Genomic DNA, 14,687 nt, shown 5'->3' with positions numbered 1-14,687 from the left:
TTGATAAATTTGATCGGACCGGAGGGATACGACATCTTTACAACGTTTAAATTTGCAGCGGACGAAGACAAAGACAAACTAGAAAAAATTGTTGAACAATTTAATGCCCATTTCGGTACAAAATCTAATACTACCATGGTGAGATTTAAATTCTTCACAAGATGTCAAGAAATTGGTGAGAGCATAGATGAATATGTCACTGCTTTGAAGCTGTTAAGTCAGCGTTGTGAATTTGAACAACTGGAGGATAGCTTATTGCGTGATCGGATTGTGTGTGGGGTCAAGGACACGAGTGTACGCGATAGATTGCTGCGGACAGACGAATTGACTTTAGAGAAGGCGGTAAAATATGTCAAGCAAATGAAATATCCAACGACGGTGAAAAGCAGATTGAAGGTATTAAAACGGAGGCCTTAAAAAGTGCATCGGTGGACACTATTTGGAAAGGTGGACGGCGAGACGGCCGCCGTAGTGTCAGAGGCGCAAGTTTGAGTGTGGAATCACGGCGTGGGCGCGGAGCTGTCGGCGGCGGCCGGGGCAGCGGCAGCGCGGGCGCCGGCTTGCGGGCGGCGGCGACGGTGGCGGCGCGTTTGCTGACATGCGCAGCGTTGCAAGCGGGCCAGGCGAGGCGGCCGGGCCCAGCGCGCGCCTGTGCGGCCTGCGCTTCGGTACACTGTGATAGCGATGAACGTTGTGCGGCGCGTAAAGTGAAGTGTTTTAATTGTGGTGGCAAGGGCCATTTCAAGGTAATGTGTCCAGTGCGTAAGTCAAGAAAGGTTTATGAACTGTACGAAGATTACGATGAAGATGATAAGAAAGACTTGTACTACATATCATCATTGGAATATGTGGATACGATTGTGCAAGCAGAAGCCTCGAAGTGGTATGAAACTCTTTATTTATCCTATACAGGCATCGAACATCGTTTCAAATTAGACACAGGTTCGGATCTTAATGTTTTATCAAAAAATGATTATATAAAATTAGGTTTATCTATGTCGAATGTTATTAAAGACCATACTCGTGCAAAATCTTTTTGCGGCAATTTCTTGTCAATTATAGGGTCTTGTATAATCAAATGGATGTATAAGAATGTTACTTATAATTTGAAGTTTATTATATCGGAACAAAACTGTCAGAGCATATTAGGTAAAGATGCCCTTGAACAAATAGGCCTTGTAAAAAGAGTGTTTTCATTGAACTTGGACAATTATAAAATTTATTTCGGGGTCTAGGAAATTACCCGGTACTTACACTATTCCTATTGAGAGTAATGCGAGCCCTTGCATATGTCCGGTCAGAAAAATCCCATTGGGTGTGAGAGACCAACTTAAAGAGGAATTGACTCGCATGGAAAGGTTAGGGGTGATACGAAAGGTTCATCATCCTACATCCTGGGTTAATGGTATTGTTATGGCAGGAAAAAAAGATGGTAGCTTTCGAATATGTCTAGATCCGCGGCCACTAAATCGAGTAATACGACGTCAACATTATCCTTTGCCTACATTGACTGAAATAGCGACCAAGTTGAAAGGTGCGCGGTATTTTAGTAAACTAGATGCAAAATCTGGCTTTTGGATGATACAGCTGGATGACAAGAGTGCTGACTTGTGTACATTTGGGACGCCATTCGGCCGGTACCAATATTTACGTTTGCCATACGGCATAAATTCGGCTTCTGAGGTGTTTCATGCTCGAGTTAGGCAGTTGTTAGAAGACCTGGAAGGCGTCGACTCATTCGTTGATGACGTCATCGTCTGGGGTTCTACTAAGGAGGAGCATGATGAGCGCCTTCGAAGCCTTCTGGAGAGCCAATGAGGTAGGTATAAAATTCAATCCAGAAAAGTGTGAGTTCGGTGTGAATGAGGTTACTTATTTGGGCCATAGATTTAGTATTGATGGTATGAAAATAGACCAAACTAAATTAAAGGCGATTACTAATATGCCGAGTCCAACAGATCGTTCATCACTCGAACGCTTCCTCGGTATGGTTAATTATGTTAGTAAATTTATTCCTCATTATTCGGAAAAGGTTGCACCGTTGCGTAATTTGTTGAAAAAAGATAGTGAGTGGTGTTGGGGTGAGTGCGAGGAGGTCGTGGTAAGCGAGTTGAAGCGTGCGTTGTGTGCGGCGCCCGTGCTGGCGCTGTTCGAGCCGCGCGAACCCGCCGTGCTGTCGGTGGACGCGAGCGCGCGCGCTCTCGGCGCGGTGCTGCTGCAGGCCGGCCGACCTGTCGAATTCGCTTCAATGACGCTCACGGACACACAGCAAAGATACGCTCAAATTGAAAAGGAGATGCTGGCAATAGTTTTCGCTTTGGAAAGGTTTCATCAATACATCTTTGGAAAAAATGATGTAATCGTTGAAACCGATCACAAACCTTTGGAGGCTTTGTTCAAAAAGTCACTTGACTCTGTGCCGGCTAGACTTCAGCGAATGATGCTTCGCGTGCAGCGTTATGACTTTCAGGTAAAGTATACGCCGGGAAAATATATGTTTGTTGCCGACACTTTATCTAGGGCCCCGCTTCCTGATTTATTAAATAATAAGGTATCGGAGGAACTCGAAGAACAGACATGTTTCTTAATACAAAACCTAAGATTTAGTGGTGGTCGGCTTGAAACTGTAAGGGTGCATACTGAACGAGATGAGGAATGTCAAACTTTAATTAATTATGTATTGAACGGCTGGCCCATTAACAAGTACAATGTGAAAGAAATAGCTCGCCCGCATTGGAGCTACAGAGAGTGTTTGGAATATGTTGATGGAACGTTGTTAATGAATAACTTGGTATTTATTCCTAAAACACTCAGGTCGGAGATGATAGAACGCGTGCACGAGGGACATCTCGGTATAGACAGGTGCAAGAGGCGTGCGCGTGACGTCATGTTTTGGCCAGGGATGTCACGCGACGTGGAGCGCGCTGTGCGTGCGTGTCGAGTGTGCTCGCTGCATGCACCCCTGCCGCAGCGCGAGCCGATCATAGCACACCACATACCTGGGTTACCATGGGCAAAGATAGGCTCGGATATTTTTGAAGTCAATAAGAAATATTTCTTGATACTAGTCGATTATTTTTCAAATTTCGTGGAAGTTTCGCCGTTAACAAGTATTTCTTCAAAGCAGGTGATATTAGCCATGAGGGATCAATTTGCCAGGCATGGCATACCCCAGGAATTGATATCTGACAATGGACCTGCCTATTCCTCTAAGGAGTTTAGAAATTTTGTTGAGAACTGGGGATTTAAGCACTCGACATCGTCACCTAATTATCCGCAGTCAAACGGACGTAGTGAGCGTGCAGTGCGAACAATAAAAGGCTTGATATCCAAGTCAGTACATTCGAATGAAGATTTCTATTTAAGCTTGCTTAATTACAGAGCAACGCCACGAGATGGCATAGCGAGCCCTGCCCAATTGCTGATGGGCCGAAGGTTAAATACTCGTCTTCCGTGTCACCATAATAAACTGTTGCCAGAAAGGGACAATACAGCTGATTATAACAACTTGATACGAAATCAAATTAGAAGCAAATCGTGGTACGACTCTCGTGCCCGGCCGCTTCCTGAATTAAAAGTAGGCGACAACGTCGTGGCGCTGGAGGGGCCGCGCCGGGAGTATGCGCGAGTGCTGCGGCGCGCGGCCCAGCCTCGCTCGTACTTCGTGCTCGATGGTGCGGGCAGGGTGCTGCGTAGGAATCGTAGGCACCTAGTGAGGGTTAGTTCTCCTGATCCTGAGCCGTCTCCCGCGACATCGTCGCAACAGACGACTTGTGAGGACGATGTCACCCAGGAAGATACTGGATTAAACCATTCTTCTAGCGAGTCGGAATGTTACGATTCCTGTCCTGAACTATATGATAATGTATCTCCAAAATCATCAGTTGGCCAAATACAAAATAAGCGAACTGAAAGGGCAGCTGCAAGGGTAGCTAAAGAAAAGTTAAAATTTATGAATTAATTACCTAAACCCCCATATTTACCTACTTATTATTATAATATTAATTCATTGAATAATGTCTTGATCAGGTTGATGAGTAGGTATTAATATGTTCATTTTGCATGTTTGCTTATAATTGAAACCAATTTACTTTGTGGAAAGAAAAATATATCTATTATTGTTGTATCGTACTTCTATTATTCTATTAATATTTTAGAATGTGTGTAATTAATTATTATGTAGATATTGTTACACTCTTATTTTGTTTTAAGATGGTTGTAAGCAATATGAGGGATATGATAATTATATGTAACGTGTATTACTGATTCCCATTTTGAGTGTAAAAGCGATAAGGTAGGTAATTAGGTATATATGTATAAATAACTTGCAGTATTAAGTTTAAATTAAAATTGTATTGCAACTAAATATAGCTCCTATTCCTTGGGTCACATCATTGTTACTGTACTTACTTATGTTTTTATTTTGTTGCAACTTGTATGGTTACTATTTAAGTATGCTAAGCTCAACCTACATTAAAATGTTATTGTTTAAGGAGGGAGATGTAGCATATTTAATATTAGTGAAGTTGAGGGTGTCTCGAAATAAATCAGTCTGTGTCAAGCTATCTTGTTGTTTTACTACAGAAGTAATGACAACTTACCTAAATTCTGGACTTGGCATGGTAGAAGCAGTGTGTCTCCAACTACAGTCCTGAACGAGTGACCTCTTGATAAAAACCTCGGGCCGTCATCTGAAAACAAAAGACATACATTTAAAGATGACGATGTCCTCCTAGCGGATTATCGGTCACGGCGGCTGTTCTCATATAGGGATATCAGTCAGTTGCGCAGGACATATTATAGTGCACGAGCATTTGCTTGGACACAGGTGCACTCACTATTCCTTCACTCTCATAGCGCGATGGGACCGCAATCCGACACGACCGGAAAGAGATCATGTGCAGGACTGACATTTACGTACTCTCCGATGCACGGGAGAATCAATCACCAACTTCCAGGGTACGGGCTGCTTTGTGAAAGTTTAAGAAAACACGCACTCCTCGATAAATGGGTATGTTGTAGATGATTCATTTAATATAATCGCCTATATACACACATGTTTAAATGCCATTCAAATGAAATAATGCAGTTCATATCATATGCTTAAAATCCTAGCAGCCTTATAGAGCGCTTTTCAGCAGAATCCGTATAATTTTCTAAGCAGCTATTGAAAATACGCGGTTGAATTTAGGTGGTTCTTTTTAGGAAGCCGGGTTATAAAATTAGAAAAATTAAAGGGAATTTATCTTTATTCAAACAACTGCAATTTTGACGTTCTATTCGGGGTTTATTATACTTTAACAGAAATGGAATAAAATGAAATCGTTTATTTTGCAAGTTGGACATTACATCGCTTTAACACGTCTTTTTAAGAACGTCGGGGTCGACATTTCCTAACTGACTGATCCCTGAGAAGAAACGCCGAAACAAACTCGAGGGTCATAGTCTCTTTAAAGTCCAAACATGTTATAATCAAATAATATTATGTGTGAGTGTCACCATGTACGCGAAAGCTACCACTTAACAAAGTTCTTTGTCAAGTTTGTTCGTGAATAATCAAAAACTACTAAACCTATTTTTATTTTTATCAATATAATGTTTACTTTTAGTCAACAGCCTACTCAAATAGAGTATAAATCAGCTACACAATACACATTATATTTTACGTATACATAAACTTCTCGTCTCATCAAAGAAAACCATTAAGAATTTAAGACAAGTACCATACATCTTCTATCTGTCAAAATCATACATTGCATATCTTTCACAAAGTTCTGCAAAGTTCTGTTTTAAAACCCGCAAAACTTTGGCACTCTATTATTTTTCATTTGAACAAATTCGAATAGGTTTTCAAAATGGCAGCTGAAATATTGAACGATAAAAGTTTTAGCGGATTTTTTTAAAGGTAGGTAGGTAAAAAAAGAAAATTCATTTTTTCTGTGTTTGAGCTGTTTCTCGTTGGTCTAGCTGTCGCGTGGTGCGACTGCTGAGTATGAGATCTCGGGTTCTGTTCCCGGGAAGGACCAAAATCGCTTTGGAAACTTTCAAAAAGCAGCCGGTAGTCTGGAAGTTGTCGGTGTTACACCCCCGTGCCTGGGAGGGCACGTGTCGCGGGCGTCCCCGAATGCTCCTCAGAAGCAGTCGTTGTTACAATTCCACGTCAGAGGCCGTCAGGCGGAGTTGAGTACACTCTGACACTAGGGCTTGTTAGCTGATTAAACCTGCAGCTCACTCGATAGGAAGAAACTGTTTCTTGCGGTCTTGCCTGCGTTCCGAAAGATTTTTTTCGCGTTTACTATTTTTTTATTACTTTAATAATTATTATTTTTGGAAAACTATAGGTATCATGGTTGCTGGCTAATTCTTATAGTAGATAGAGAAAGGTTTAGAAAATATTGTGGTATATCTGTAATGAAATGTAATTTCATTAATTACTTTATTTAATTTAAACTTGCCGCGCTTCGCGCGTTTATAAGTTGTCTGTGGCGAGTGACGCCATATAATGGCGGACGATGTCTTTCTACTAATTTTGCTGTGTGAATTTTTTGGATAAAATTAACTAATATAGAAAAGGATTATTGAGGAGACGATGTTCTAAACTTAAATGTCGTTTCTTTGATTGTTTCAGGTAAGAAATTGTCTAATTTAAACTATGTTTTGTAAAAATGTGCGTAAATAAAACAAAAAACCTTTGATTGTTTCAGAGAAACAAATTCGTTTCATTTAATCCTCAATATATCATACATATCTATAGGGGAAAACTATGGAAAACATTGCCACATAAATCTAGACCCCATAAAATGCCGGAAAAAGGGGGTCAAAATTATCTGACCCCTTAATTGACCCCCCAAAACAAACGGCTGTTGACAATCGGAACATGGTAACTCAATTAAATTATCAGCATAGTAACATTTTCAGTAGCGGAAGTGATGTCCGACATATTTATTATATCCGACCGGAAAAGGGGTCTGTTTTATTTTAATGGTTTTTCTACTTAGAGCAGTTACCAGCTGGAGAGGACATGACCACTCGATGTGAAAATATCTACCAATTTACGCGAGGAAACGTGTCGTGTTGACTTAGTGGGTAAAGAGCCAACCTCTCAAGTATGAGGATGTGGGTTCGATTCCAGGTCAGGCAAGTACCAATGCAACTTTTCTAACTTTGTATTACTTTCTAAGTATATCTTTGACACTAATGACTGTGTTTCCGATGGAAAATTAAACTGTAGATTCTGGCTGTCATTGAACATCCTTGGCAGCCGTTACGGGTAGTCAGAAGCCAGTAAGTCTGACACCAGTCTTACCAAGGTGTATCAGGTTGCCCGGGTAACTATGTTGATGAGGTCAGATAGGCAGTCGCTCCTTGTGGCACACTGGTATTCAGCTGCATCAGGTTAGACTGGAAGCCGACACCAACATAGTTTTAAAAGGCTAGGAAGATGATACTTGTATGTGAATATAGATCATAACTATACATATGTATTTTAACGACCTCGATGGCGCAATGGTCACCATGCCGGACTGCCGGAAGCTATAGGCTACTTCAAATTTTCTGGGTGCGTGGAGTAATTCCAAGGCATGCTGGTGAAACTGCTGGCAAAAGGTATTTCTATTGTCTTGATACATTTATTTCTAATAGTTTCTAAAAATATTAACTTTCAATTGACCAAGAAATATATAAAATTCTGTTACGATTTTCCTGAAAAGACAAGCTGATCTAGTTTGGAACCAATTTTTTAAAACAAAACAAAAATAAACGGTTTTCATTTGATTTCCTTTACAATATGAACTTACTTCTATTATTCTGCGCGTGCGCCGCTATGAAGATGGCGGCGAGCACCAGCCACGACACCTCCATCGTGTCAACCGAGACCCCCCCACGAACTGGAATACCTCATCTGTAACAATGGATAAACATACGTTGAACATTTAGCTTAAGAGCCGAGGATAGCCTGGTGAAAGCCTACAAGGTGATTTCGGACGAATCCAGGAATGAAAACTGGGCGAGTGACAGTTGGGACGAAAGGGGCAGTTAAGTAAGTTGTGGTAAGATATATACAGAGTGTGTCGTACCTAATCACATTAAATTAAATATCTACGTTAATATACTGGTGGTACAAAATATTTGATACTCCTAACTATGTATATCTGCTTTTCAAATGATGTTGTAAATTATGAAAACGAAAAATGACTCCTGTGTGTGGCTAAACCACTGAGTGGATTGGGTTTTTTTAACAATTCGCTATAAAATATCATAAAGTATATGTGATAGAATTTAACTTGATTAGGTGCGACACACCAGATATATACTCGTAGCAAAGTAAATATGTATGATAAATATTAAAGGCTCACAATAAATTATAACATTTAATAAGTTATAACACATTCGCTATATTCAGAGGTAAGTGAAAAACTTTCCAATGAACTTATTTACTTTGAATATAAACAAATGATGTTCGATATTAAAAAAAAATATATGTATGATAAATAAATAGAGACTCCGTAAGTCATCATGATTCGAGCCATTTTCTAAGTACAGAAACTGAAATGTCCTAGATATATACTTCAAGACCAGTAGTTAGATTTAAGACAAGTCTTTTAAGGGCTAGCTTGACAATGAATAATGGCGACTGTATTTAACACCCTGAAGTTTTTATAATTAATTATTACTTGACTAAAAACGTTTATTATACCGATCAAGCATATTCAAGAAAAAACCACAATCCAGGTGATAACACCACCATTTTAAAAAGGTAACTATCATTTAATAACTCCACTACAAAGTAGAAGCGATGCATCAAAGTCGTATTATCTCTGCATAAGATCTAGAAGATAAATTACTTCATTATAAATGCTAATAAAAACTATTTTACCGGCTTTACTCAGAAAAACTTGCCGACACTGCAGTTTATCTTGGCAAGCTAAATATAAGTTTAAAGTCATAAATAATGAAGACTGTCGTTATGTTTGTGGTAACAAAGGCGACCACTGCCTCTTAGCCAAGTAGTTACTGCTGCAACTGCCGACCGCTCGTAGTGGTGGCTTAGTGGGTAAAGAATCAACCTTTCAAGTATGAGTGTATTCGTTTCCAGATCAGGCAAGTACCAATGCAACTATTTTAAGTTTGTATGTACTTTCTAAGTATATCTTAGACACTGTAGGTCCCGGCTGTCATTGAACATCTCTGGCAGTCATTACGGGTAGTCAGAAGCCAGTAAGTCTGAAACCAGTCTAACCAAGGGGTATCGGGTTGCCCGGGTAACTGGGTTGAGGAGGTCAGATAGGCAGTCCCTCCTTGTAAAGCACTGGTTCTCAGCTACATCCGGTTAGACTGGAAGCCGACCCCGACCCCGCAACTGGCGACCGAACATGCTGCGACTGTATGAAGTCGGCTGCAGCTTCACTACTGATTTGTATGTATTTACATGAAATGAAACCGTTCTGGATCGAAGCTGAAGCAGCATGTCAGACATCTGACATCGATTTTTGACAGCGACTGCACATATTGCAGAGTTCAAAACGTACTTTAACATCAGATAACTTATTCAAAAATGTAATAAAATCGGTAAAAAAAACTTTTAAGTTAAACGGTTTTATCTTATGTGTACTGAAAACTAGAAAATAAAAAAATAGTTACTTACCTGTCAACCTACGTAGGTGGTCCCGGTCATATTAAACTAAAATAAAAACGTGGGGCCCATTAACTATTGCTGTAGTACTTTCTTCTAGAGGTATAATAGGTGTGGATTTTTTTGGCTTCACCAGCGAACGCCGAGCTCACGATCTACCAAAGTATAAAGATATGCTTTGCCATAGGTAGGATTTCACAGGGGCCCCACGTTTTTATTTTAGTTTAATATGACCGGGACCACCTACGTAGGTTGACAGGTAAGTAACTATTTTTTTATTTTCTAGTTTTCAGTACACATAAGATAAAACCGTTTAACTTAAAAGTTTTTTTTACCGATTTTTTATTTTCTAGTTTTTAGTATTTAATGAAAATGCCTACCGAATATTCCTCATTCTATCTAATTCATTTAGTGCATCATTATTACACGGTCTCTTACCTGAAAATTTATTACAATCCAATTCCTCAATACATAGCCCTTCCAGATACTTTTTTTTGTAACAACCCCAAAAATCATCACATGACCTCTCCTGCTGTGGGTCAGCAGCGGTGAGGGAGTGCCAGACTCTTGACTAAAAATCGTTTTGTTCCGTCGCACATAGGGGTATTTTGCATTTCTAGCCGGGCGAAACTAGAAAAACAAACTTCAACAGAAAAGAAAAATTTAATGCTTGTTAGAAAGCCAGGTAACTACTGAACAAAATCCGACCATTTTCAGGCTCCTACTCCCGCGCCATCCAGCCACAAACCTCTCTGAACTTGATCATTGTGACATGCACTCGCGTCAGTTTTAAAAACATTAAAAACGTACCGTGTTTGAAACCTCAGAACTTTTTTATTGTGAGCTATTTAACCAAAACTACTGTTGGTTATCATAATACAGGTAAGAACAGTTTTATTTGTTAGGATTTAATAATGTTTACGTGTATTTTTTAAGGTTCAAAATCAATTCTTAAAGTTCAAAATGTTTGAACCGTTTTTTAATGAATTGTACTTTCCACAGTGAATATAGTTATCTTCCGAGCGCTTCCGGCTAATGATTTCTGTTGTAACGTATTACAAACACTGTCAGATGATAGATATTACACACATTAGGTGCTACTTTTTGCTACTTTTGTCAGAACTTAGATGTTACTGCTGGTGTAAACTAAAAACAATTAACCATTATTTTCAAGCAAATTATTAAATGTTTTCTTTTTAACACGCTTATTTATTGTTTTAGGCATACCAAGAAGCTCTAACTACAAACATTTAAGTAAAGAATACCTGTTCAATATGATTTTTATCTAATTAGTTAGTCAATAAAACCTTCTCCAAATCATGAATATTCCTTTATTTTATCATCGTATCAGCCCATAATACTCACTTTTGAATTAAGGCCGTCTCAATGGTTTTCTGTAAATATTAGTAAGTCCTATCTACTTTACAGCAGAAAAACCCGCACTAATAGTTTCGCCCGGCTAAAAATGCAAAATACCCCTATGTGCGTCGTAGGCCTTTTATGTACCAGGGCCGCGGTAACTCTTTCGAACAATCTCGCAGCCCAGGCAGGCCTTGGCCCTGTTGGGCCCCGCTGGAGTTACTGACGGTTTTCTACTTGTGAAGCCCTTTCATTTGATACCCATATTGGTGGGATTGATAAAAAATTGTTATCAGGCATTTGGTAGCAGCGGCCATCTTAGATTTCAATTTTGCATAGTAAATTGTATTCTACTTGTTGAGACCTTTCATTTAATACCCATGTTGATGGGATTTATAAAACCTAAGTTATCCGCCATTTTGTAGAGGCCGCCATCTTGGATTTTAATTTTATATAGTACATTGTATTCTACTGGTTGAGAACTTTCATTTGATACCCATATTGATGGGATTGATAAAACCTACGTTGTCCGCCATTTTGTAGCGGCCGCCATCTTGGATTTCAATTTTTTATAGTACATTGTATTCTGCTTGTTGAGCCCTTTCATTTGATACCCATATTGATGGGATTGATAAAATCTACGTTATCCGCCATTTTGTGCCGGCGGCCATATTGGATTTACAATGTTATTGATATTACTATATTGTATTGTCATCGGAATTAAAGGTGTATACAAAATTTCAGATTAATCGGTTGACAGGAAGAGGGTGAAATTTGAATTACTAAATTTGACCCAAGAATGAATAAAACAAACGGGGTGAGCTAAATAAAACCGTTTAATAAAAACATGTTACCATGACACCAGTGTGCTAAATGGAACGGCTGCCGATCTGATTTCCTCAACCCAGGTTCCTGGCCAGAACGATTCTCTATAGTAAGACCTGGGCAACCCAATACTCTTTGGTAAGACTGATTTTCAGACTTTCAGGTATCTGACTACCCGTAAAGATTACCAAAGATGTTCAAATGACAGCCGGAATCCACCAATTTAACGTGCCTTCCGAAACACGGAATATCTCTGAATCTATGAAGCGAACCCGACTTATGTGGCCGTGTAAAAAATATTCGGTAGTGAAACCGACATTCAAATTCCAATTACACGTTAACATAAAAAAATATTGACATACCATTGCACCCTAGCACAACCATAAGAAAAATTCATCAAAACCAATGAAAAATCCCACTTCAAATAAATCTTCTTACAAAAACATGTTCTATGTCAAGATATAAATGAATTCCGTACAAAAAACTTGGGCCCCCTAATAATAAATAAATAAATACTTCGTGTGGGGACCGACAATCTTGGCCGAGCGATTGATTCCGTGGATTGGGGTGACGCGTTAAGGGGGAGACGAAAGGACAAATTTAAAGCTGGTTACTGCGTTTTTATTTGTGGTAGTGAAATGTTTTTTTTTTGTGTTGTAGAATAGGCGGAAAATGTTTTGCGCATGAGAAATTATTTGTTTAATTTCTATGGTAAAATGATTAAAAAATATACGTACTTTTATTCACTTGAATAAAATTTTATGGGAAATATGGAACAGACTAGCTTTTTTGTGACTTTTTTGCATAAAGATTTTTAACCAATTACAAACGTCCTCTTCCACTGCAGCTTGCAGTCGGTAAAAATTTATTCTTTATTTATTATTCTATTCATTTTTCAGACATTCATGTTATATTACAGGAGTTAAAAAACATTTTGTTTTTCAGTTTTATCTATTCTTACTTTTACTCCATATCACATTCTAAACTGCAAAAAGTATTATTTTAACTTCTTCACCGTCAATTTTTTTCTCGATATCATCAAAAAAACTTTGACCCCACATTCGCCTTAACCACATTAATTCCGAATGATTTCACCCCCTCCTGTGATACCAGACATATTATACTTAAAAAAACATGCACACACACACACGTATATATTACATTCCTTACAACCACGAAATGTAGGCATTATCGAATTAAGACATTTCTCAAACGTTTGGGGGTCTACGTAAAGTGGAGGGGGTCTAAAATAAATTGAATTTAAGAAATGTGTATTGCACTCTTTTGGTAATAATTTGTAGCTAAAAAGGCAAGTACCTATGCAAATATTAGTTTGTATGTACTTTCTAATTATATCTTGCACACCAATGACTGTGTTTCGGAGGACACGTTAAACTGTAGGTCCCGGCTGTCATTGAACATCTTTGGCAGCCGTTACGTGTACATAGTTAGAAGATAGTGAGTTTGATAACCAGTCTTACGTAGAGGCAGTCGCTTCTTGTAGAACACTGGTACTCAGCTGCATCCGGGACTGGAAGCCGAATTGAGATTCTCCTCTTTTTTGGGAAGTCAGTTAAAAACTAAATTACCCCCGCGAAACCAGAGCGGACCACTACTTAATTATCATCATCCTCCGAGCCTTTTTCCCAACCAAGTTGGGGTCGGCTTCCAGTCTAACCGGATTCAGCTGAGTACCAGTGCTTTACAAGAAGCGACTGCCTATCTGACCTCTACTACGTACTTAATTATAATATCACAAAATAAAAATTAACAACTAAAAGCCCACAAACACCATAATGACAATACCAAAACAAATTCGAAAATACAAGAGACACTCCTTTTACACCCCTTTTGAAAAATACCCTTTAAAATAGCTGTCCCCTCTTACCAATGACATTTAGTGTACCCGCAAACCGGAGACTAAACAGTCGGCCGACAGTTGGCCCGATAGTTTGCATTTTTTTTAAAGAAGGGTTTGTCTTTATTTTCAATCAAATATATGTATAGTTATCGGCACGGATAATGAGCTCTCGGCGGAAGAGTGGGGATCGCTTTGCGCACTGTACACTTATGGCAATAAACAAATAAATCACTTCTGCGCAGGTGAAGGTCAGGGCTCAATATCCTTGCCGATGATTATACACTATATACTCATACAACCTAAAACTGCTTATCTTCTTAAAAATAAAATAAAATACTACATACATACAAAAATAAAATCATGTATAAAAGAACATTGATTAGGCGTCGAAGTATTCCTCCGCATCACAGTCCTCCGGAAACGTGCCCAGAAGACTGGCTGTATTGCCACGTTGTACGTAAAATCTTAATTCTATTCATAGTTTTCGGTCGGTATGATACCGGCTAAATACCTGATCTTTGTAATGTGCGTACTACCATTCATCTTCATACTGATTTATGAGCCCAAACAAACTATCGGCCGACTGAAAGTTTGCAGTGTGCTCTTAAAATACTGTCCCCTCGAACCAGTGATATTTAAGCTAAACATTTAAGAGATTTGTCAGTATAATCCCGGGTTAATTAAAACAGTACCATGGGAAAGTTGAAATTTAAAAGTTCCCTAACTTTTTGGTGACATTTAATTGTAGGGGATGTGATTTTGCATAAATTAGCTGCATTTAAATCATTTCGTATTTCTTTCTTTATTTTATCTGTTGTGTCAAAAGGTCAATGACTTTTGATTTATGCTCCATTCCTAAAAAAAGTTGACGGTTTTACCACAGTGACACACACCGCATGTATCTCGCGGTGTACTCGCTGTAGCAAACAGTAACACATTGCACGCGAACATTACTAAAGTGTCCGCGACACTGCAACCGGCGAACACATTTTTGGTTCGAGAAAAATCCAA

The 14,687-nt window shown here is 39.0% G+C and overlaps 1 protein-coding gene across 3 annotated transcripts in view; it reads right to left on the bottom strand.

Moving 5' to 3' along the window:
• LOC110381349 (igLON family member 5) overlaps positions 1-14,687 on the bottom strand; it is a 39,080-nt gene that overhangs the window by 16,460 nt on the left and 7,933 nt on the right. For all 3 annotated transcript variants that reach the window (XM_064043248.1, XM_064043250.1, XM_064043249.1), the window contains exons 2-3: positions 7,797-7,900; positions 4,602-4,691 (exon numbers count right to left, since the gene is read on the bottom strand). In XM_064043248.1, coding sequence (XP_063899318.1) covers positions 4,602-4,691; positions 7,797-7,860 — 154 coding nt within the window. In that variant the 5' untranslated portion in view covers positions 7,861-7,900. The remainder of the gene's footprint in view (positions 1-4,601; positions 4,692-7,796; positions 7,901-14,687) is intronic.

This window comes from Helicoverpa armigera, chromosome 31, assembly GCF_030705265.1.
Source record: "Helicoverpa armigera isolate CAAS_96S chromosome 31, ASM3070526v1, whole genome shotgun sequence".
NCBI lineage: Eukaryota > Metazoa > Arthropoda > Insecta > Lepidoptera > Noctuidae > Helicoverpa > Helicoverpa armigera.
This window is presented reverse-complemented; position numbering and strand designations above follow the sequence as displayed.